Source organism: Trachemys scripta, chromosome 8 (genome assembly GCF_013100865.1).
Source record: "Trachemys scripta elegans isolate TJP31775 chromosome 8, CAS_Tse_1.0, whole genome shotgun sequence".
In the NCBI taxonomy this organism is placed as follows: Eukaryota; Metazoa; Chordata; order Testudines; family Emydidae; genus Trachemys; species Trachemys scripta.
The window spans coordinates 107,423,565-107,446,584 of NC_048305.1; the positions used below are offsets into that span (position 1 = coordinate 107,423,565).

At 47.8% G+C, this 23,020-nt stretch overlaps 1 protein-coding gene across 15 annotated transcripts in view; it reads right to left on the reverse strand.

Moving 5' to 3' along the window:
- The window catches only part of ST3GAL3 (ST3 beta-galactoside alpha-2,3-sialyltransferase 3), a 383,098-nt gene that overhangs the window by 74,711 nt on the left and 285,367 nt on the right, over window positions 1-23,020 (reverse strand). Inside the window, exon 11 of one of the 15 annotated variants that reach the window (XM_034779918.1) lies at window positions 17,914-18,115. The exons of the other annotated variants lie outside the window; for them this stretch is intronic. Within the exon in view, the coding sequence (XP_034635809.1) occupies window positions 18,017-18,115 (99 nt within the window). The 3' untranslated portion in view covers window positions 17,914-18,016. Of the gene's footprint in view, window positions 1-17,913; window positions 18,116-23,020 lie in introns of those variants that run through there. 15 annotated transcript variants of the gene reach the window in all.

Genomic DNA, 23,020 nt, shown 5'->3' on the forward strand with positions numbered 1-23,020 from the left:
CTGAGCTAACCCAGACAAGCTGGTGTGTTCTCTCCTTTGGGAACAGCAGGGCTGGTGATTCTGTCAGTGCTCAGTGGAGAAGGGGCTGGACGCTGCAGGGAACGCTCTGTGAACTCGGGGGCTGGGGTGTGCCTATTGTTACCTGTACAGAGAGCGCGAGGCCTGCAGAGGCCTGGCAGGCAGAGCTTGTGCTGCCAGAGGCTGGTGGTTTGGGGGAGCTGACCCACAGCAGACACAGACAAAGCTGCCTCGCACTAAGGGCAGGTGGGGGTGAGGTGCCTCACAACCCTGGATACCCCTAGGGAGCATCAGTCACACTCCTCATAGGATCGAGCCACAGAAACATGGCACAGAAACATGGACCTTCCAATACATATATGCAGCATGTGTCCACTAAGTACACAACTCCTCCTCCAATGCCGGAGGGCAGGACCAGGTGCATCTAGAACCATTTCAAGTACATGGAACATTTGCTCTGGACCCTGGCTACTCCCTCCACAATTCCACTACTTTTATCACTGTGAACTCTTGTTATTCCCCCAAAACCACCAAGCTGAATCTAAGCCCAAGATACAGTGAACTGAAGAACAGTGAAATTCTGCCTGCCTGTCCCTCAAACTGACCTCTGCAGTCAGTTACACATTTCCATCACTCTGGCAGCAAAAAGTACAGACTGCCCGAGTCTTTCATACCCTAGCTGTGGGAAAGAGTAATTGACTGCGGAGTGGAACACTTCATAAATCCAGTGACAGCTGTACCCTGACAGATAAGGAAGCGGGGCCTTTGACTCATGTATAAAATGGATTAAGCATCTTTATTTACTGCTTTCTTCAAGTGTGGTGTCTACTTCTTAACAGACCATTGGGAAAACAGACTGTCTGAGAAGGCATCCACATTTGGGTGAAGAATAACACACATAGAACAGCTCCAACAAATACAGGCCCCTGATTATAAATGGGGCCCTACCAATGTCACAGTCCATTTTGGTCAATTTCATGGTCATAAGATTTTAAAAATCATAAATTTCTATTTGACTCTGAAATTTCACGGTGTTGTAGTTGTGGGGGTCCTGACCCAAAAAGGAGTTGTGGGGGAGGGCTGCACGATTATTGGGGGGGGGGGGGAGTTTGTGGCACTGCCACCCTTATTTCTACACTGCTGCTGGCAGGGCACTGGGCAGCTCTGAAGGCATCGCAGAAGTAAAGGTGGGTGGCCATACCACGAGCCCCTAAAATAACCTTGTAACCTCCCACCCCTGGAACTTCCTTTTGGGTCAGGACCTCCAATTTGAGAAACACTGGTCTCCCCTGTGAAATCTGTATAGTAGAGAGGAAAAGCACACACAACACCAGATTTCACAGTCCGTGACATGTTTTTCATGGCCATGAAAGATATTAAACAAAGACTCTCAAACCCATTCTCAGCCATTTAGACCAATCCATCATAAACAGTCGCTGCTCCTACTGGCAGGAGGTAATGGTAAGGAATGGCACAGGGACAGTGCCTGTGGGGAAGCTCATTTTCTGCAGGCTCAGTCTTCCGGAGAAGACGATGCTGCAGGGAACATGACAGGAGCACTGTGACGAGCTCACAACTACTCCACTGCCTACCTCGCCCAGCATTAAGTACAGTATGGACAGCTTTAGAAATACCTGGAAGGAGCTTCTACTTTCTGCAGTACCAGCCCCACCCAGCAAGAGGTGATGTAGGGCATGAGGTGTATTACCAAGTCCCATCATTCCTTCAGCTCCCCCGGCGTTCCTTGTGCTCCCCAATGTCTTTAATCAGCATTTTGTGCTATTGTCTTTGACCAAGGCACCACAGCTCAGGTGCCTTGGTCCCACCATTTCCACCTCACAACACAGGTCAAACATTTTGTTTGCCTTGTCTCTGAGGATTATCCCCAACACACCTGAATTCCAAGGTAATTTACATAAAAAAGGAAATTTATTAGAACTATTGGGAGAAGCCCTAAACTCAGACAAGTACAAACATTGCTATGCAAAAGGTCCTGAATCAAATTCCCCTTTGCAAATACACACAAACTTTGGGGAAGTTCAGATCTGGAAAAAAAACTGCCCCTAGCTTTATAATAATAATTATATAGCAATAAGCAACATTACACAGCTGGTTGGGACAGGAATGAGGATGCAGACTGTTATCCAAATGGAACAGTGTAAGATGCCCAGATGCCGTGACAACCATGTTATGGACCAATGTTCCACCTCAAAGGGGGCTGCACTTCAAAGGCAGATGAAGCTGTTTGTGTACTGTACACATTCTATGTCCACATGATAGGAGTGTTCTAAGCTTTAATTCAGATTGTGGCCTTGGTAAAAGTGAACTGAGAGCTTTGGATGGAAGAGCCTACAAAACTGCAAAGTTCTCCTTGCAGCGCAGGTGGGGATTTGGCCCACTGCTTCTTTTCATCCGGCCCGCGGCAAGTCTCCGTGCCACAGGCCAGATGCCCCAAGCCTTGGCTCCCCACCGTGGGGCTGGGGCTGTGACCACCAGCTCACCGGCATGTCCCTGCGGCCCCTAGCCAGAGGAGCGACCAGAGAAGCTCTGCGTGCTGCCACTGTCCCCAGTGCCGGCTCCGCAGCTCCCATTGGTCACGTGAAACAGTATCAAAACCCTTGCTAATGTCAAGATATACCACATCTACTATTTCCCCCCATCCACAAGGGTTGTTACCCTGTCAAAGAAAGCTATCAGGTTGGTTTGATGTGATTTATTTTTGACAAATCCATGCTGACTGTTATCTATCACCGTATTATCTTCTAGATGTTTGCAAAATGATTGCTTAATCATTTGTTCCATTATCTTTCCGGGTACAGAAGTTAAGCTGACTGGCCTGTAATTCCCTGGGTTGTCCTTATTTCCCTTTTTATAAACTGGCACTAGATTTGCCCTTTTCCAGACCTCTGGAATGTCTCCTGTCTTCCGTGACTTTTCAAAGTCAATTGCTAATGGCTCAGATATCTCCTCAGTCAGCTCCTCGGAAACATCATTCTGGGATTAGTTAGCATAAGCGTTAACACATATTTCAAGAGACCATTCAAGGTGAAGGGGCCTGTTAACACCCCTCCTATCATAGAGGGGAAAGAAAGGGAGGGGTTAAGTGAATGACAGATTGTTGTAATCGGCCATAAACCCAGTGTCGCTGTTCAGTCCATGATTTTTGGTATCTAGCAGAGTTATTGCAATGAGCTTGGGGTTCATTAAACAAAACGCCAGGGAATAAGAAAGGAACCTTTTAAAAACCAACTAGAGAACGTCTGTGGTGAACTGTATCAGGGGGTAGCCGTGTTAGTCTGTATCTACAAAAACAACAAGGAGTCTGGTGGCACCTTAAAGACTAACAGATTTATTTGGGCATGAGCTTTCGTGAATAAAAACCTCACTTCTTCTATGCATCCGAAGAAGTGAGGTTTTTACTCATGAAAGCTCATGCCCAAATAAATCTGTTAGTCTTTAAGGTGCCACCAGACTCCTTGTTGTTTTTGTGGTGAACTGCTGTGCACAGCTACATTGTGTTCTCACCCCTTGCTTCCAGGGCATGGCTCAAAATTCCTGGTGTTCATGATACAGTCCCTTATGAGGGAGTCTCTCTAAATTATATTCTTGTACAAACATCTCTCCACATCTTCCCTCCTAAAAAATCCAATTAGCTCTTATATACATATACAGAAACAGCTAACAACTATCTGATAACACATACCTTACCTTCTCAACTCTAGTACATTTCCATAAACCCAGCATGTCAGCTACCGAGAGAGGAGAGGTTACAAGCACGCTTACTTACTGCTAGTACCGTGCGGTGTGCACATTTCTGGATACAGAGAACAATAATCTGTGACTATTAAATAATCCTTTGACTGCCAGATAAGCAAATCAGCGCCTACCTTCTCATAAGGCTTTGTGGGACTGGGCGAGGTCTCAGCAGCTCTGCCTGTTGGAATGGCTTGTATTTCAAGCATGAAAGCAGTTTCCAATCACAGAGTTTGACCCATGGGCAGTACACCACTGTGAGTCTGTCCCCCTATGTTCACTCTGTTTACAAAACTATAATGGCTCATTTGAAAACTCATAATTTGACAATTATTGTCCTGGTAAAATATGTGTGGCAACATTGTATGTAAAGTTATAAGATTGTGCTATATAACATTACCGAGACATGTCCCAAGTTTAGAAAAGCAGGCGCAAACCAGTTCCTTGAAGACAAAAAGCAAACAGACACCTCAGCCAGGTGTCAACAAAATCAAATGGACCATCACTTGGTTAAGCAGCTACTCTTTGGCAGAAAAAGGGCGTGAGCGAGAAATCTACATTTTGGCAAAGAAACAGTTAGAGTTTCCTTCCTCAAAGACCTGCTGTCTTCTGAAACCCAGCTGGAGATGATTTTCAAAGAAAAAGAGAGCTGTAAGAAAGGAGAACAGACGCTCCAAAATTCTCTTCCCTTTCTCTCCGCTCATGCCATCAACAACACTGGAAGGACAAGGAAATTAACACTGAATTGGGGGAGTGTCCTGGAAGAAAGGATTCCAGCCAGTAAGACTGCTAGACCATGTGCTGACAGAAACCTTTGCTTTGAATTCATTTAGCTTATTAAGTTAGATATTAATTGCCTTTTTTTATTTTCTTGTAGCCAATTCTGACTTTTATGCCTCATGACTTGTAATCACTTGAAATCCATCTTTCTGTTGTTAATAAACTGGTTTTATTGCTTTATCTAAACCAGTGTTTGTTTGGATTGAAGTGTTTGGGAAACTCCATTTGGGATAACAAGATTTGTGCATATCATTTGCTGTTAATGAAATGACAGACTTTATGTGAGTTTGGTTTGTGCAGGAGGGAGCTGGGCAGCAAAAGACGCACATTTCTGGGGGAAATCTGGGACTGGGAGTTTGCTGGTGTTGCTCTGCAGTGCAATTCAAGGTGGCTGGCTATAGCACTCAGACATTATAGCTGGGAGAGAATGCTGGAGGCTGTGAGTAAGAGCAGGCCATGAGCCAGGGCCGTCCTTAGGCATACACAGCATACGCGGCTGTGTAGGGCACCCAGAAATTTGGGGCCCCAGCCTGTTCCGCTTGTGCTGTGCTCTGACTCCGCTGTCCCTACCCGTACGGAGGCTGGCCGGGGTTGTGTGCCGTTTGCACCCGGCGTCTTCCTTGTTGCACATGTGCAGAGTGAATCAGGACAACCAATCAGCAGTGCGGGTGGGAAATTAAAAAAAAAAAAAAGGGGGGAAGTGGAAGAAGTCCCCGGGCTCCTCCCCCTCGCCCACTGCTCACCCCCTTCAGCCTGCCCACTGGCCGGAGGGCTTCTCTCCGCCCCCTGGAAGATCAAGAAGGTAGGAGCTGGAGTGGGGATGTGGGTGCCGGGAGGGAGCCATGCGCGCTGGAGAGCAGAATCTCCTCTTAAAGCTGGGGGGGACGGGGACGCGGAAGGCCCTGGCCAGAGCTTCCATCACCTCCCCATGCAGATTAACACACAGGCCAACAAGGCATGTGCCCAGAGGCCCCCCCCCCCCCCCCCCCCCCCATACCGGACCCCCAGAAAAATGGACACCTACACAGACAGCCCAAGCCGCAGGGTGGAAGAAGCCACGAGCTCACCTGGGAGCCCTGGCAGAAACCACGCCGGGCGAGCAGCAGAGGGAAGGGCAGTGCTGGGCAGGGGTCCATGGTCAGCGGCACTGGCTGGGGACCACCTTCAGTGGACCCTCCGCCTTCCCCTCCCCGTCCCTCAATATCCCCCTCAGGTAACTTGCGCCTGGCCCCATAAATTCTAAGGACGGCCCTGCCAGGAGCGGTTGCGCTCACAGCAAAGCCGGTGTAAAAGGCACCCAGGTTGAAGAATTGAGGGGACACAGCTGTTCATCCGTCCAGACTGTACCCCGGGAAAGTCACAATCACCTCTCCTGCTCATTCACACTTCTCAATTCCGAAATGACCCTCATGGGTCTTCTGTAGCATTTCTTTCTGGAGGCTCACTGGCATTACAATCTTGCTGCCCTTGAGAATCACCCGTCTATCAGAGTAAGTTCAGGTCTGTAGTTCCACTAGTCTCTTATACTTGCCCAGCAACTGCTTATTTCTTCAGGCCACCCTTCAATTGTCACTTCTTTAAGGGTCCCCCGTGCTTCAGCTGCCTCTGTTTCCCGTCTTACTTGGTACAGTTTCTTGTTAGCTATGGGAATTGACTTTACATAAGCTTGCATCTCTGTCTCTAAGGTCTTTTCTGGGTTCACAGTGGGAGTCACCTCTCTGGAAAGTGCATCCACAGTAAACATGAATTTACTGGGCATGTAGGTCACAACCAAATCATACTTTTGCAGCTTTATCATCATTCTTTGAATCCTTAAGGTGAAGTCATTTAGCAGTTTGCTAAATAATGCTATCGGTGCTTGTGGTCCATTTCAACACCCACTGTCTGGCCATAAATATACTGATTGACTCTCTCACAGGCAAACAATATTCCCAAAATTGTTCTCAAGTGGGGCATATCTGGTTTCTGCCTCAGTCAGTGATTTTGTGGCTTATGCGATTGGTTGCCAACAATCACTGTGTTTCTGTAAAATCACTGCACCTAACCCAGACAGTGAAGCATCTGCTGAAATTTTAATAGGCTCGCCTGGCGCATAGAACTTCAACACTGGCCCTTGCAACAGTTGTTTCAACCCTTCCCATGATCCCTCCTGTTCTGCAGCCCAGTACCATTCATTTTTATGTTCTAGCAGTCTCCTCAAAGCCGCCGCTATTGTAGATGGACTTGGTACAAATTTTCCAAGATAATTAGCCATTCCCAGGAACTGCTGGAATCTTTCTTTGACTGGGGACATGGTATCATTTCAATGGCTGAAACCTTCATTTTTTTAGGTTTTACACCTTGGTTGGAAATAAAATCTCCAACAAAAGTCAGTTCTGTAGCCCCCTAGGATACATTTCTCTCTATTTAGTTTCAAGTTTGCAACTCTACTTGCATCCAAGACTGCCTGAAGTCTACAATCATGCTCCTCTTTAGTTGAGCCCCGGATGACGTCGTCCTCCATTGAGGTGTTGGCACCATTAATATATCCATAGATCATATGTATGGTTTTGTGGTATAACTCCAGTGAAGCTATGCCGAAGGGTAGGCGTATGAATCTGTATCTTCCAAACGGGGGATAAAATGTGCACAGTTTTGAGCTTTCTTTGGTTAATTTTAGCTGCCAAAATCCTGAGGATGCAACCGATTTACGGAAATACTGAGCATTTGCAAATTGAGCCATCATTTCTCCTCTGGCTGGCAGTTCGAAATGTTCTCTTTTCACAGCCTTGTTGCGGTATCTCGGATCTAAGCATATGCACCAGTTGGCTGTTATTTTTCTCCATTCCATTGGCTTCTCAATTTCTTGCATTACTTGGGGTGCGTCTATCCTTGCCAGCTCAACCTTGAGTTTCTCACAAAGTGAAAATGACGCCTTTCTCCATGGATGGATGACTGCATGGAGATGCCTGGTTATCTGGATTGTACGTTCACCCTGCAAGCAACCCAAACTGTGAAAAGGATCATTATATTCCCGAATGAGCGTCTCATAGCCAGGTTCAGTATGATCTTGTAGTGAGAGCTTTTTCGCAGGTGACCAGGCCTAAAATTGGTGTCCGCTCCTTTGGCACTACAACGAACAGGCATCTGTACATGATGTTTTTATAGTTGATGCTAGCAATGCACCTCCCCTTCACTGGTATATTTGTTCCAGAATAACCAGTTACTTTATTTTTGTTGGTCTCAGTTTTGGTCTTATTTTCAGTTTTTCATAATCTTTCCAGACAGAATATTAACTTGAGCTCCTGTGTGCAGTTTGAGTGGAATAATTGTTTCATTCACTTTTACAGGCAGAATCCAGTCTCTCTCATCAGGTTTGCTTGATCTCAGCATGTCTATGTAAAACTACTCAATGAGGCTGCCTTCAACTGAATGCACTTAAACTTTTCTGCAATTGAGATCTGCAGCATTTTGCAAAATGATTATTTCTCCCATATTTATGACAGTTTCCCCAAGGAAAAACACTGGTTTGGGCCATGCTGTGTGATAAGAACATAAGACCGGACATACTGGGTCAGACCATAGGTCCACCTAGCCCAGTATCCTGTCTTCTGACAGTGGCCAATGCCAGGTGCCCCAGAGGGAATGAACAGAGCAGGTAGGTAATCATTGAGTGATCCATCCAGTCACCCATTCCCAGCTTCTTGCAAACAGAGGCTAGGGACACCATCCCTGCCCATCCTGGCTAATAGCCATTGAGGGACCTATCCTCCATGAACTTATCTAGTCCTTTTTTGAACCCTGTTATAGTGTTGGCCTTCACAACACCCTCTGGCAAGAATTCCACAGGTTGACTGTAGGTTCTGTGAAGACATACTTCCTTTTGTTTGTTTAAACATGCGGCCTATTAATTTCATTTGGTGACCCCTAGTTCATGTGTTATGAGAAGGAGTAAATAATACTTCCTTATTTACTTTCTCCACACCAGTAATGATTGCATAGACCTCTATCATATCGCCCCTTAGTCGTCTCTTTTCCAAACTGAAAAGTCCCAATCTTATTAATCTCTCCTCATACGGAAGCTGTTCCATACCCTAATCGTTTTTGTTGCCCTTTTCTGAACCTTTTCCAAGTACAATATATCTTTTTTGAGATGGGGCGACCACATCTGCATGCAGTATTCAAGATGTGGGCGTACCATGGATTTATATAGAGGAAATATGATATTTTCTGTCTCTTATCTATCCCTTTCTTAATGATTCCCAACATTCTGTTCGCTTTTTTGACTGCCGCTGCATATTGAGTGGATGTTTTCAGAGAACTATCCACAATGACTCCAAAATCTCTTTCTTGAGTGGTAACAGCTAATTTAGACCCCATCATTTTATATGTATAGTTGGGATTATGCTTTCCAATGTGCATTACTTTGCATTTATAAACATTAAATTTCATCTGCCATTTTGTTGCCCAGTCACCCAGTTTTGTGAGATCCCTTTGTAGCTTTTTACAGTCTGCTTTGGACTTAACTCTCTTGAGTAGTTTTGTATCATCTGCAAATTTTGCCACCTCTCTGTTTACCCCCTTTTCAAGATCATTTATGAATATGTTGAATAGGACTGGGCCCAGTTCAGACCCCTGGGGGACACCACTATTTACCTCTCTCCATTCTGAAAACTGACAATTTATTCCTACTCTTTGGTTAAAAGATAGGAAACAGTTACCGATCCATGAGAGCACCTTCCCGCTTATCTCATGACAGCTTACTTTGCTTAAGCGCCTTTGGTGAGGGACCTTGTCAAAGGCTTTCTGAATATCTAAGTACACTATATCCACTGGCTCCCCTTTGTCCACATGTTTGTTGACCCCTGTAGTGAGTCGGTGTGGCGCCACTCCGTCCCGCATAGGGCCGAACTTCCCCTAAACCCAACGTGGGCGGAGCCACTGGGTCCGGCGCCCGCCCCTCCGAGGTCACGGCCCCGACCCGGAAGTATAAAAGCCCGCCTGCAGAGCTCAGTGGAGCCCAGGCCGGCAGAGAGAGCAGACGTCCCGGGCCAAGCTCCCGCTTGGGAGACAGCCGCAGGCCGCAAGCCGCCTGCTACCCCACCGCGCCAGTCGAGCCTACCTCTCGCCAGGTACCCCGAGGAGGACTGGCCAAGCCTGCCCCGGGCCAAGCACCCCGAGGAGGACTGGCCAAGCCTGCCCCGGGCCAGGTACCCTGGTGGAGAGCTGCCGGACCTGCCCCCAAGCCCCGCACCAGAGGAACCGATGCTGCTGGATTGGCCCGAACCCGGCATCACCAATGAGGTAGGCCCCGAGGGGGAACACAGAAGTAGCCCGGGGGTAGCCGACCCCGGTCAGGCTGCGAAGATATGTGAGCCGATGTCAGTGTGTTTCGGTCAGGACACCCCACTGACCAGCAGCGGCAGTAACCACTGCTAGGGCCCCGGGCTGGGAAGCAGTCCCACCCTGCCACCCCAGCTCACGCGTGGCAGGCTTCCCCCTCACCCAACGCTCAGGTAGGAACCTGGGCCTCCCCCAAGTGCATTGTTGCTCAGCCCCTGCACCAAAGGGCCTGAGCCCCGTAACTGACTGTCGCTCAGCCCCTGCACCAAGCGGCCTGAGCTGTGACTGTTTGTGCCCCGCCCTGATCCAGGGCCTGGGCCCACTTTAAACTGTTGATTATTGCTCAGCCCCTGCATCAAAGGGCCTGAGCTAGCTGAGTGTTTGCTCAGCCCTGCCTGAGGGCCTGAGCTCCCTGAACTGGTGGTCGCTCAGCACCTGCGTAAAGGGGCCTGAGCTTTGACTGTCTGTGCTGTAGTGAGTCGGTGTGGCGCCCCTCCGTCCCAGAGGGCAGAGCCCCGGTGTGAACCTACTACAACCCTCCTCAAAGAATTCTAGTAGATTGGTGAGGCATGATTTCTCCTTACAAAAACCATGTTGACTCTTCTCCAATAAATTATGTTCATCTATGTGTCTGACAATTCTGTTCTTTACTATAGTTTCAGCCAATTTACCCGGTACTGAAGTCAGGCTTATGGGCCTGTAATTGCCGAGATCACCTCTGGAGCCCTTTTTAAAATTTGGCATCACATTAGCTATCCTCCAGTCACTTAGTACAGAAGTTGATTTAAATGATATGTTACAAACCATAGTTACTAGTTCTGCAATTTCACATTTGAGTTCCTTCCTCTTGGGTGATACCATCTGGTCCTGGTGACTTATTACTGTTTAATTTATCAATTTGTTCCAAAACCTCCTCTAATGACACCTTAATCTGGGACAGTTCCTCAGATTTGTTACTTAAAAAGAATGGCTCAGGTTTGGGAATCTCCCTCACATCCTTAGCCATGAAGACTGATGCAAAGAATTCATTTTGTTTCTCTGCAATGGCCTTATTGTCCTTAAGTGCTGCTGTAGCATCTCGATCGTCCAGTGGCCCCATTGGTTGTTTAGCAGGCTTCCTGCTTCTGATGTACTTAAATTTTTTTTTTTACTTTACTTTTTAAGTCTTTGGCGAGATGTTCTTCAAATTCTTTTTTGGCCTTCCTAATTATGCATGTGGATCCACATCTTCCACATACCTGTCTGTACCCAGTCTCCCCCAGTAGTGGTTTTCAAAGCCTGTGGTTCCATTTTTTGACCTTTTCTGGCTATATCCTTTTGTACTTAGTACACGTATAACCTCTTCTTGTGGGTTCAGCTCTTTGGCTTGTGCTTTCACAGTTCAGGAGAGCATTTTCTAAAGTTAAGACTCCTTCACGGAGCTCTTTCTCTTTTAACACATTGTCTTTAATGCCACCAATGATTCTCTCTCTGGTGAGTTGACAGAGTCTGTGGTCAAAGTTACGGGTTTTACTTAGTGTCCTTAATTCTGCGATATATTGCTTTATGTTGTCATCAGTTCTTTGCATGCACATAAAAAATCTGTCTCTCTCAAAGGTCTTGTTTCTTTTTGGCAAGCAATGTTCCTCAAATTTAGTCAGCATTTTACTTAACTCATGCTTTCATCTTCTTCAAACAAAGTTGTTATAAATATCCAATGCTTCCTCCCCAACAACATGCAAAAAGATTATCACGTTATCATTTTTCTCCTCTGCCCTATGGCTGCTAAATACAAATCAGATCTCTGTTGGATTTTTTTTTTCAGTTTTCTGCATCTTTGACAGTTGCAGACTGGGTGGAGGTTGCATGTTTGGCTTTCTTCCCTTCTTAAGAAAGCTACTATTGTGCTCATAAAATACATACAAAACCCTTTGCTCTTGTTTGCTCCACCTGCTCCCCAGGCCTCTGCTTTCCCTTTCAAATGCAGGCATTAACCTCAAAGTGACTGCAGTCTCCTTCTCATTCGGCAGCTCTGACACCATGCAATGGTCTTGGGGTTCATTAAACAACAGATCAGTGAATGAGAAAGAAACAAAACTTTTATAAAAAACAAATGCGTGAGCTTCTGTGGCAAACTGCTGGGCACAGTCACATTGTGCTCTCCACCCCGCTTCCAGGGCATGGCTCAAAATTCCTATATTCATAATACTGTCCCTTAGTAGGGAGCCTCTCTAAATTATAATCTTGCACAAATATATCTCTACAGTTATGAATTTACATTTCCCAGATCTGAAGAAGAGCTCTGTGTATCTCAAATGCTTGTCTCTCTCACCAAGAGCAGTTGGTCCAATAACAGATATTACCACCTTGTCTCTCTAATATCCTGGGACCAACATGGCTACAACAACACTGCATACAAGTATTCCTTATTCTATGTGCTATCATATTATAGGTGGAGCTGGTAGTGATGGCTAAAGTTAAGGTTCCCTAACATTTTCCATTATAAGACCCTATTTTCAGTTGCTTATAACTTTGCCAAACTTTAACTATTCATGTGGACCGTTTCCATGCCAGGTGCCTGCCTCAGGTTGATTTTTTTTTCTAAATAAAATCAGCAAAAATGATGTAGCCATATCCAAGAACAAGATTAGGAAAAAATTCAAATGTTTAATTGAGTGCATCCATGCTCTGAGGCGGGGCACTTAATTTGGCAGACGGTCATCCTCGGCTCAGACAGCTCCTTGAGCCTATCACCATAAGGCAGGTTTTCTAATCCTTTAATCATTCTAATGGCTCTTCTCAGAACCCTCTTCAATTTATCAACATCCTTCTTAAGTTATGGACACCAGAACTTGACAAATTATTCCACCAGTGTCAAATGCAGAAGCAAAATAACCTCTCTGCTCATACTCAAGATTCCCCTGTTTATGCTGTGACATTCTATACCTTGGGGGAGCGTACTATAACCCCCATATTCCTCATTTTCATATATTCGTGATCTTAAATATAAAGCATGCCTTGTAAGGTATCAGGGGAAAGGTTATAATCTGCTGAAAGTCATTTCTCTATCCATAGATGTGTATCATCAATGCATATGAAGTTATGAGACTTGTGTTGTATGGTGGTCACTAAAACATGCTCTAAATTGGGGAACCAGCCAGATATTAGCTCCCGAGAGACAACAGCAAGGAAAGTAACCAACGCCCGGGCGGGTGTCAAACAGCCCATCACCAGCCATTGTCCAACAAGGGAGCTACAATGCGATGACTCATCTGCATGAGGCCCCACCCGGGGAATTGCTCAGCCTTGCCTGGAGACTCAGCAATGCCCATTAGACAGGCCTGGACTTGTGTTCTACAAGCACCTGGACAGAGGGTATAAAACAGAGTGGACACATACTGGGCCTTTCTCCTTCACGCTCTACACTGCAAGCAACAAGGACGCTGAAGACTTGAGATTCCAACTGAGGGGACTGGTCCAGATTTCAAAGGTGAAATCTGTGTACTATGAACTGCAATATCCAGTGGGGTGAGAAAATCTGCTTAATCTAGATGTTGAGAGTTTAGACTGCCTGCTTAGATTTTATTTTATTTTGGTAACTAACTCTGATTTTTAGCCGACCACTTAATATCACTTAAAATCTATCTTTTATAGTCAATAAATCTGTGTTACTGTTTATCTTTCCCAGTGAGTTTGCCTGAGGTGTATGGCAAATTTGTTCAGGTTTGACAAAGGCTGGTGTATGTCCACTTTCCATTACTGAAGTGGTGAACCAATTCATAAATTTGCACTGCCCATCTTGAGTGGTGCAAGACAGTATATTCCTGAGGTGCACGGCTGGGAGCTGGGGGGATTTGGCTCTGATGCCTTTCTCTGGGTGATTCATGGGTGGCTCTGGGAGCATTCATGCAATCTAGCTGGGTGTGGGGCTCCGCATGCGGTTGTGCCTGGAGGGGTTTGCTGCTGGTCACTAGCACGGCATTGTGGGAGACAGCCTGGGCTGGAGAGAGTTCAGGGTACACAGCGGTCCCACAGTCCCAGGCTGCACCCTGAGGGGATCCCGTCCCATATCCTAGGATCACATTAGCTCTTTTGGCCACAGTGTCGCAGTGGGAGTTCACGTTCAGCTGATTGTCCACCACGACCCCCAAAACTTTTTTAGAGTCACTACTACCCAGGATGGAGTCCACCGTCCTGAAAGTATGGCCTGCATCCTTTGTTCCTAGATGGTCACATTTACGTTCCGCTATATTAAAAAGCATATTGTTTGCTTGTGCCCATCTTACCAAGCAATCCAGATCTCACTGTGTCACTGACCTGTCCTCTTCACTATTTTCCACTCCCCCAATTTTTGTGTCGTCTGCAAACTTCATCAGTGATGATTTTGTTTTCTTCCAGGTCATTGATAAAAATGTTAAATAGCATAGGGCCAAGACCCTGTGGGACCCCACTGGAAATGCCAGCTCAATGATTTCTCCTCCATGTATTATATTTTGAGACCTATCAGTTATCCAGCTTTTAACCCATTTAATGTAACCAACATGTACGCCATGTTAATTTGATAATCATTCTATTTTTTTTAATCAAAATGTTATTCAGGAACAAGTCAAATGCCTTACAGAAGTCTAAGTCTATTTCATCAACATTATTACCTTTATCAACCAAACTTGTAATCTCATCTAAAAAGGTATCAAGTTGGTTTGACAGGATCTATTTGCCATAAACCCATGTTGATTGGATTAATTACATTACCATTCTTTATTGAGTCCCATATTAGCTGCTCCGTTATCTTGCTTGGGATTGATGTCAGACTGCTAGGTCTATAGCTACACAGATCATCCCTTTATCCTTTATAAATATTGGCACAACATTCGCTTTCTTTCCCACTGTTCCAAGAATTATTGAAAATCAACAATAATTCTCCAGCAAGCTCCTCAGCCAGTTCTTTTAAAACTCTTGGATGCCAGTTATCTGGACTTGCTGATTTCAAAACATCTAACGTTAATAGCTGTTGTTTAACATTCTCCTGAGATACTAGTGGAATGGAAGGCATTTATCATATGATACGGCTACCTCATCTGTTTTTTCCACAAATACGCAACAGAAATATCTGTATATATATCAGTAGAGATCTGCTAGAGATTGGCTGAGAAAACAATTCTAAGCAGCATGTGCTTGCTCAAGCCCCGGGCTACAGGGCTGGTGCAGAACTTTCTCTGAAATTGCTCCACCCCAACTGCCTCGAGCTACTGAGACACGGTCATTGACAGCAGGGAGACTCTCTCTCTCCTGTACTCTCAATAGTCCTCCTGCACTGCCACTGAGGCAGCAGGGAGCAGGTGATGCAACCTGACTTGAGTGAAGAGGGATGAAGAGAAGAGATGGGTAGGCTGAGGATGGAAAGACAAGGGTAGCATGGGACACTCGGGGCAGGGACACCGGGAGAAGGCTCTGTTACCACTAAAAAACACTCCTCTTCGGAAACTGGAACATAAGCAGGGGGTCCTGATTCCCAACATTTCTCTGCTGCCAGTAAACAGCTGGGAAACTTACCCAGCATCACATATGAATGAGGATGATAGAAAGAAATCCTGAATAGCCACCGACTTATTGAGCACCATCCTGTGCACAGAATGAGGAAGGAGTACATGATCCTGTAATTAAAACGAGCCCAAGGGGTAGAAGCCAGGTTACATGCACAACCTCAATTACGGCCTTTCCTAACTTTTGAGTGCTTAACTTTGCAAACAATCTAAAAAGAGCAGTAACTATCTCAGAGGCGACACGTAACTGTTGATAGTTGGGGGGCAGGGGCTGTGACTGATGGGTGTAGAACAGAAGTTTTTCAAACTGTGGTGCACCCCATAAGGGAGCAGGGAGGAACATTGGGGGGAGGAGCAGCTTGGCCTGGCGGCTAAGGCTGGCGACGCCAGGCAGCTCGGCCAGCCCCAGGCAGCAGGGCTCAGGGAGGAAGTGCCACTTGCACCCCAGCTCACCTTAGAAGCTATAGCCAGATGGAAGGCAGGGCAAGCAGAGCTGCAGTGTGAGGGGAGCAGTTTTCCTGGGCCCAGCCCCTGCTACAGGAGTGGGAGAGCGGCCTCTGCCCTGGGAACAGGCATGGGACGTTCGCCCCTGGGCAATCGGCAAAGCGGGCAGAGGGAAGTGCAGCAGGGAAGGAGAAGCAGTCCCATGTAGTGTGTGTGGGGGCTCAGCCCTTAGCCAGCCGACCTGCTGCTTTCCCCTCCCCGCCCTGCACGGACAAATGGTGAGTGCTGCCGTCAGGGGGAACTGCTGCCTCCTCATGGTGTCCGGGGGGAAGCAGCCCGAGGCCTTGCCCTCTCCCACTGCCCTATGGGGCAGAGTCTGCAGTGATCCCTCTGGATGGGTCCCCTCACAACACTGAGCTGTTGCGAAATGGAAGGTAGAAAAAGGGGGGGGGGGGGGGAGGGACCCCCCTCTAACTATCTATTGCCTGGACTACATCTCCAGCAGTTTCTGAAGAGGTTACAGGAGTTAAATGGAAACTGGTTTTAAGCTACAAACAAAACCGTAACCACCACCAAAGCTTTTTGCTTTGCGCTTTTCAGAAAACGGTAACTTAAAAAGCATAACCTAGTTTGGTTTAACATCCCCCCTTGACTGAGTTCCAGAGTGGCCCTTTAAGAGCAGTCTGAGGTTTGTGTTTCACTTTAGTTTTACAAGTATTTTCTATGTCCGCTTAGCCTCTGGGCATCTTGGTTCCCAAGAACAAACCACCCTCAAAAACAGATAAGGCCTCGCCTTTGGTAGCCAAATAAACTGCTATTACTGGGAAACCTGCGGCTGCACACACCCTTCCTCATTGCCAAGAGTCATCAGCCAAAGGAAGGGCCCTGGGGGACTGCCCCTTACTAAGAGAACTCACCCGCTGGTGACCAGCGGGATGTAAGGGGCGAGGTAGTCAGCTCAGGCACCTGGTGGCAGGAAGTTCAGGGTCTTGGAGATGGTCGCCAAGCCCCCATATTGCAGCCAGATGTAAGCAGGTCTCCAGGTGCAAAGCACAGGTGTTCTGTGTGCTGTAGCTGTCACAGTGGGATGCCAAGGAGGAAGTGCAATGGGAATTGAGCTGAAGCTGGGTGCTCCGGGGGAGAGGAAAGCAGGGTTGACCTGAGGTATTCACCAGGGAATGGAGGAATTTGCGGGAAGTAGCTAACGGTTCCCTCTCTCCGTGGGAGGTATCCAACAGAGGGCTCTGGGATCAGCCTGACGTTGTGTCAGTCATTCACCCATGTGGCTGTTTGGGCATCTGGCTGCTCCTGCTTGGAGGGCTCTCTGCATTCCTCACTGAGGTGCTTTCTCGCCATTTGCAAGTTATTACATCAGGATTTCCTCACAAGAGTGTCAGAGTGTGAGAAATACAGCCCTGCACATGAAGATAGGAAATTGACAGCACCCGTACGGAAGCCAGGGACAGGGCGTGACGGCCAGGCTCTCCTTCCTCCCATACTCCAGTGCCTTCCCTGAATTACAGCCTTAACTGGCATCCCTCCGCAGCCCTGGGAGCAGGCCCTGCACCTCCACCGCCCTGGAATGCCGCAGAGAGTAAGGCTGGACGCACTCGTCTGAGCAAAGCCAGCTTGCATCTGATTGTTCTAAAATGTCAGCATTCCCTAGGCTGCTTTGCAAGGCCTCAAAGGCTCCTGTTACTACGCATTAAAGGGCACGTGTCCGTATCCCCCAGAAACACACACACAAGTCAGGCTGCAGCTGTCCGGGGCCAGCTTGGAACTCCCCCCATCCCGCAAGCATCTGTGTGGCTTTACCAGGCTCTGGATGTTACTGGGGTGATGTTTAACCCAACAGCAACAATGGAGCAGTTTCATAAGGGGCAGAAAAGCCAAAGGGAGTAGATTGAAACAGGAATGGGATAGAGGGGAAGGGGAGACGCCACGGAGGATTTTCTACACGTGGGTGGCCCTGCGCGAAGAGCTGGGCAAATACCTGTGGTGCTCTCAGATAGCTCAGGGTAGAAACAAAATACCTGTGGATATTACCAGCTCTGGGCCAATCACCTGCCTGTTTTGGTGCTGTCAATACGGCTGTTCCTCTGGCCCTTCGGTAGTGCTACCTCCCTAGCTGCCTGTGTCTCCCTTTCTCAGCTCTGCAGGCTCCCTTCCATCTCTCACTAGCTCCTCATCTCACTCCCTTCCACGGCTTGTGGATCCTCCTGCAGAATCTCCTTTCTCTCTGTAACATTCTCCTCGGGAATTTCACTAGACTGAATCTGGAAAGAAAATACAGAAGAAGGTGAGAAGAGTGTTCCTCACATTGCTACCTCTGCAGCAGGCAAAGTCTCAAGATTGGCCTTCTTGACAAAGGGCCGAAGGAAATGAGTTCCTGGCTCATAATTACCGGCGTTCTCACCAATATGGTTTGGTTCTGCAAACCCAGCAGTTGTGTGATGTATCTCGCGGTTTGTGGTTTTGTTCGATCGCTCGCCACAGGTGCACAGCAATGCGCTGCAAACCACAGGCAGCCTGCTACTAACGCTGCCAGCTCCGAGCCCCGTTGCTGCGGCTGCTCCCCTAGGGCAGCCTCTATTACGTCTAATAGATGAGCACTCTGATGGGACACAGATGTGCAGTGAAGTTTCCCAAGCAGTTACTTCCTTCCCATCGCAGAATCCTGGCGTAGGTGGCGGGTACGATAGGCCAGGGCAGGCTCAGCCCCCTTGGCCTAGCTGCAGGATGCCGGTTGCAGGGTGGCACAGGATGTTGTTGCTGATTACGATGTCCCATGCAGGTTCCGGGGCGGCTGAGGTGGCCGTATGTGCTACTCCCTGAGCTCCAGGGAGAGGACTGATGAATCCAGGAAGCTGAGCAGCAGATGTGCCTCCTCAGCCGCCCCAGAACCTGCATGGGACATAGGCAAAGCTCAGGTGGTTCTTCGGGAAGAGACACACTTTCCCTGCGAGGCGGCTTGGGTTCTCAGAAGGGGAGGCGAGGTGCTGCTGGGGGGGGGCTCTGGCCGGGGGAGGGGTCCCTCTGGTGGAAGGAGATCTGGGGGGACTAGCCTCCCCAAAGGGGGGGTCCACCTGCTACCCATGAATCCTGTCCCTCTTTAGGCTGGAAGGAGGGAAACAGGACAACTGACAAGCACCACCCACATTTCTCTGCAGCCAGATTCATGAGCTCCTTTCAGCCACCACCTCCGGCCCTGGGAAAGGCACCTCTGGGTACAACAGAGCAAGCCCCAGAGTGCAGTGGCACCCCACGGGGCAAGTTCTGCTGTAAGAGCACAAGTGGGAGAAGGATCTGAGCCCCAGCCCAGAGGCAGTCACAGCCCTCAGCTCACCAACAGCAGATCACCGTAGAGCGAGGGGTGATGCTGCCTTGCCCGTGGGGACACAGTGTGCCGCCTCTGGGTAGGAGGCCACTGAATCTAGCAGCACTTGCCCTGCAAGGAAAGCAAGCAGGACACTTGTTAAGGGCATGGGCGGTGGGTGAACTCCTGGCTTGGGGAGGGGGAACCCCATCCCCGCCCCTTCTGCACCCACCAGAGCCCCTCTTCTGGCCTTCAACCCCCCCAAACTGTGCCAAGCTCATCATCAGAAGCAACCTCCCCACAGACAGGACATGCCAACTTAAAGCAGCACCAGACCTACCAGAACAACAGATGGAAAACCTGCAGACACACCTCCACTGCTACAACGATCAACACCCCCACAACACACCTTTCGAGATCCCTGGGACCTACGCATGCCCATCACAACATGTGGTGTACCGCATCCAGTGCACTAAATGCCCCAGTAACAATTATGTGGGTGAAACCAGATAATCACTACGGTCTCGAATTAACTCATACAAGAAAATGATAAAAGACAAAAACACCATGGCACATGTGGGCGAACACTTTTCACAAAGTGATCACTCTGTATCTGACCTCTCAGTCCTCATCCTCAAAGGACACCTGCACAGTGCTTTCAAAAGATGAACCTGGGAGCTTGAATTCATAACTTTGCTAGACACTAAAAATAATGGACTGAATCAAGTCACTGGATTTATGGCTTATTACATAACAATCCCTCATTTACCTCACCTACCTTCTGCCCCACCCCCTTTCTTCCTCCCCCACTATGACTGGAGGGGTGGTAACAGGCCCCTCCAACCTTGAACGGTCCTTTGAAATATGTGTTAACTACTAATGCTAAACAATCTGTTCCACTTCCACTCTATGTAGCTGTGACACTCTTAGCACCTTCCCCAGCCCTGAGGAAGAGCTCTGTGTAAGCTCAAAAGCGTCTCTCTCTCACCACAGAGAAGTTGGTCCAATAAAAGCGATCACCTCCCCCATCTTGTCTCTCTAGTATCCTGGGACCCACATGGCCACAGCAGCCCTGCCTGCGCTGTCAGCTACCTGGCTCCGGCTGTCCTGTAACACGCTGTGCACGTCTTTGGCACTAGCTAAAGAGTGAATAAAGAGGCAACGAGTGAATAAAGAGGCAACGAGCGCCAAACGACAAACACAACCTGGGGGGCCAGACCACCCTGCAGTGTTGAGGACACTGGCCCAGCGGAGCAGGGCTGCATGGGGGCCCTTCCCTTTTTTCTCCAGGTCCTGTTTTAAAGGGAGGGCCAGCCCCACTCACAGCCTGGGCCCTCTCCAGAGCCCAAACAAAGCCCTGTCCTTCCGATTCTGCAAGCAGCTCATGTAAGGGAAGCAAGGTCACACTTTTTAATGAGGCACTCCACCTCACTCAGCTATGACAATCCGATAAGGTGGAAGAATCCAGCCACAAATTGCTTAATGCACATCTCAGTGTCTTTCAATAGTAAAAGCAATGGGGGTGCTACAACATACATGAAACTGATAAAGGCCCCCATATCTCCCATGCTCCCCACTCCTCCGTCCTTACGGAGCACAATGGCTCCTTGGCTGGCCACTTATAAAAAAGCACAAGGTGAAGGTACGCAGATCCCCCCCAATCTTGTGGTTTTGTTCGATCGCTCGCCACAGGTGCAGGGGAACACACTTCTCCAGTTAGCCGGTGTCTGACCTCTGTACCGTACATCGCCCAAGGTCCCCTCCCAGTCACTAGCTGAGTCTTTGCAAGACACTCTTAAAGGAATCATAGAATATCAGGGTTGGAAGGGACCTCAGGAGGTCATCTAGTCCAACCCCCTGCTCAAAGCAGGGCCAATCCCCAGCTAAATCAGCCAAGCCAGGGCTTTGTCAAGCCTGACCTTAAAAACCTCTAAGGAATGAGATACCACCACCTCCCTAGGTAACCCATTCCAGTGCTTCACCACCCTCCTAGTGAAAAAGTTTTTCCTAATATCTGACCTAGACCTCCGCCACTGCAACTTGAGACCATTGATCCTTGTTCTGTCATCTGGTACCACTGAGAACAGTCTAGATCCATCTTCTTCGGAACCCCCTTTCCGGTAGTTGAAAGCAGCTATCAAATCCCCCCTCATTCTTCTCTTCTGCAGACTAAACAATCCCAGTTCCCTCAGCCTCTCCTCATAAGTCATGTGCTCCAGCCCACTAATCAAAGAGAGAAAAATGGCAAGACCTTCCTCCCACAAGAACCTGAGCAGCACCTTGGCTAGGTTCCCAGACATGCCCAATTATTAAAAGTAACCACCAATTTTTGACTTCCAGAGGCTGGAAGCTCGGTACTTTCTGAAAACCAGGCCCCTTTCCGGTAGCTCAGGCTAGGCACTCCAAATTGCTAATCGGTTTTGGAAATCGTAGGCTCCAGCACTAGGCAGATGCTGCTGGATCACTGAATGTGTACATTATTTGTGTCACGAAGATGTGAAATACTGCGGGGCTTCCCCTACCTTTCAACCTGCTGCTTTCAGCTGTGTATTTCCCATTCCACCCCACGTGCTTCTGTACTGCCTGCACTACAGCAATAAACAGAAACGCTCTGAGGCTGACAGCATGGGAAGTTCACCAAGAAAACAAGGCACCTCAGAAGGTTATTCTCTCTCACTGGGGGGCGTGTCACTCAGATTCACTTTCACCTCCTTCGTCCCCCTGATGTTTTCCCACTATGAGGCTTTGATCTTCCCAAGTACTGAACTCAGAAATGCCGCACCATGGAAAGGAAGTTTTTAAAGAACCAACTGATCAGACATCAGGCTTCATCCTCAATTTGATTTTGTTTTATCCTTTCTAGAGAGCATGGACTCTGGCACATATTTAAGAACATAAGAACTGGGTCAGACCATGGTCCATCTTGCCCCGTATCCTGTGTCTGACAGTGACCCATACCAGAGCTTCAGGTGGAGTGTACAGAACAAGGTAATTATGGAGAGCTCCATCTGTCTTCCACTCCTGGCTTCTGGTACTCAGAAGTTTAGGGTCTTCCCGAGCATGGAGTTGAATCTCTGACCATCATGGCTAATAGCCATTGGTGGACCTACCCTCCATGAGCTTATCCAGTTCTTTTTGAACCAGTTATATTTTTGGCCTTCACAACCCATAGCAATGAGTTCCACAAGTTAACTGTTCATTATGTGAAAAAGCACTTCCTCTTGTTAGTATTGAACCTGCTACCTATTAATTTCATGGGCTAACCCCGGTGTTTGTACTGTGCGAAAAGGTAACACTTCTCTATTCACTTTTTCCACACCAGTCATGATTTTATTGACCTCTATCATATCCCCCCTTAGTCGTCTCTTTTCTAAACTCAACAGCCCCAATCTTTTTAGTTTCTCCTCATGTGAAAGCTGTTCTAGACCCTTGATCATCTTTGTTGCTCTTCTCCGAACCTTTTCTAGTTCCACTGTATTCTTTTTGAGATGGAGGAGTAGAACTGGCCCCAGTATTCCAGGTATGGGTGCACCATGGATTTAGCTAGTGGCATTATTATATTTTCATACCTTTTCCTAATTGTTCCTAATATATTGCTAGATTTTTTGACTGGGGTACTGTGCATTGGGTGGAAGTTTTCAGAGAACAATCCATGATTACTCCAAGAGCTCTGCCTTGAGTGGTAACAGCTAATTTAGACCCCATCATTTTATATGTATAGATGGGATTATATTTTCCAATGTGCATTACTTTGCATTTATCAACATTGAATTTCATCTGCCATTTTGTTACCCACACAACCAGTTTTGTGAGAACCCTCTCTATCTCCTTGCAGTCTGCTTTGGATGTAACTAACTTGAATAAT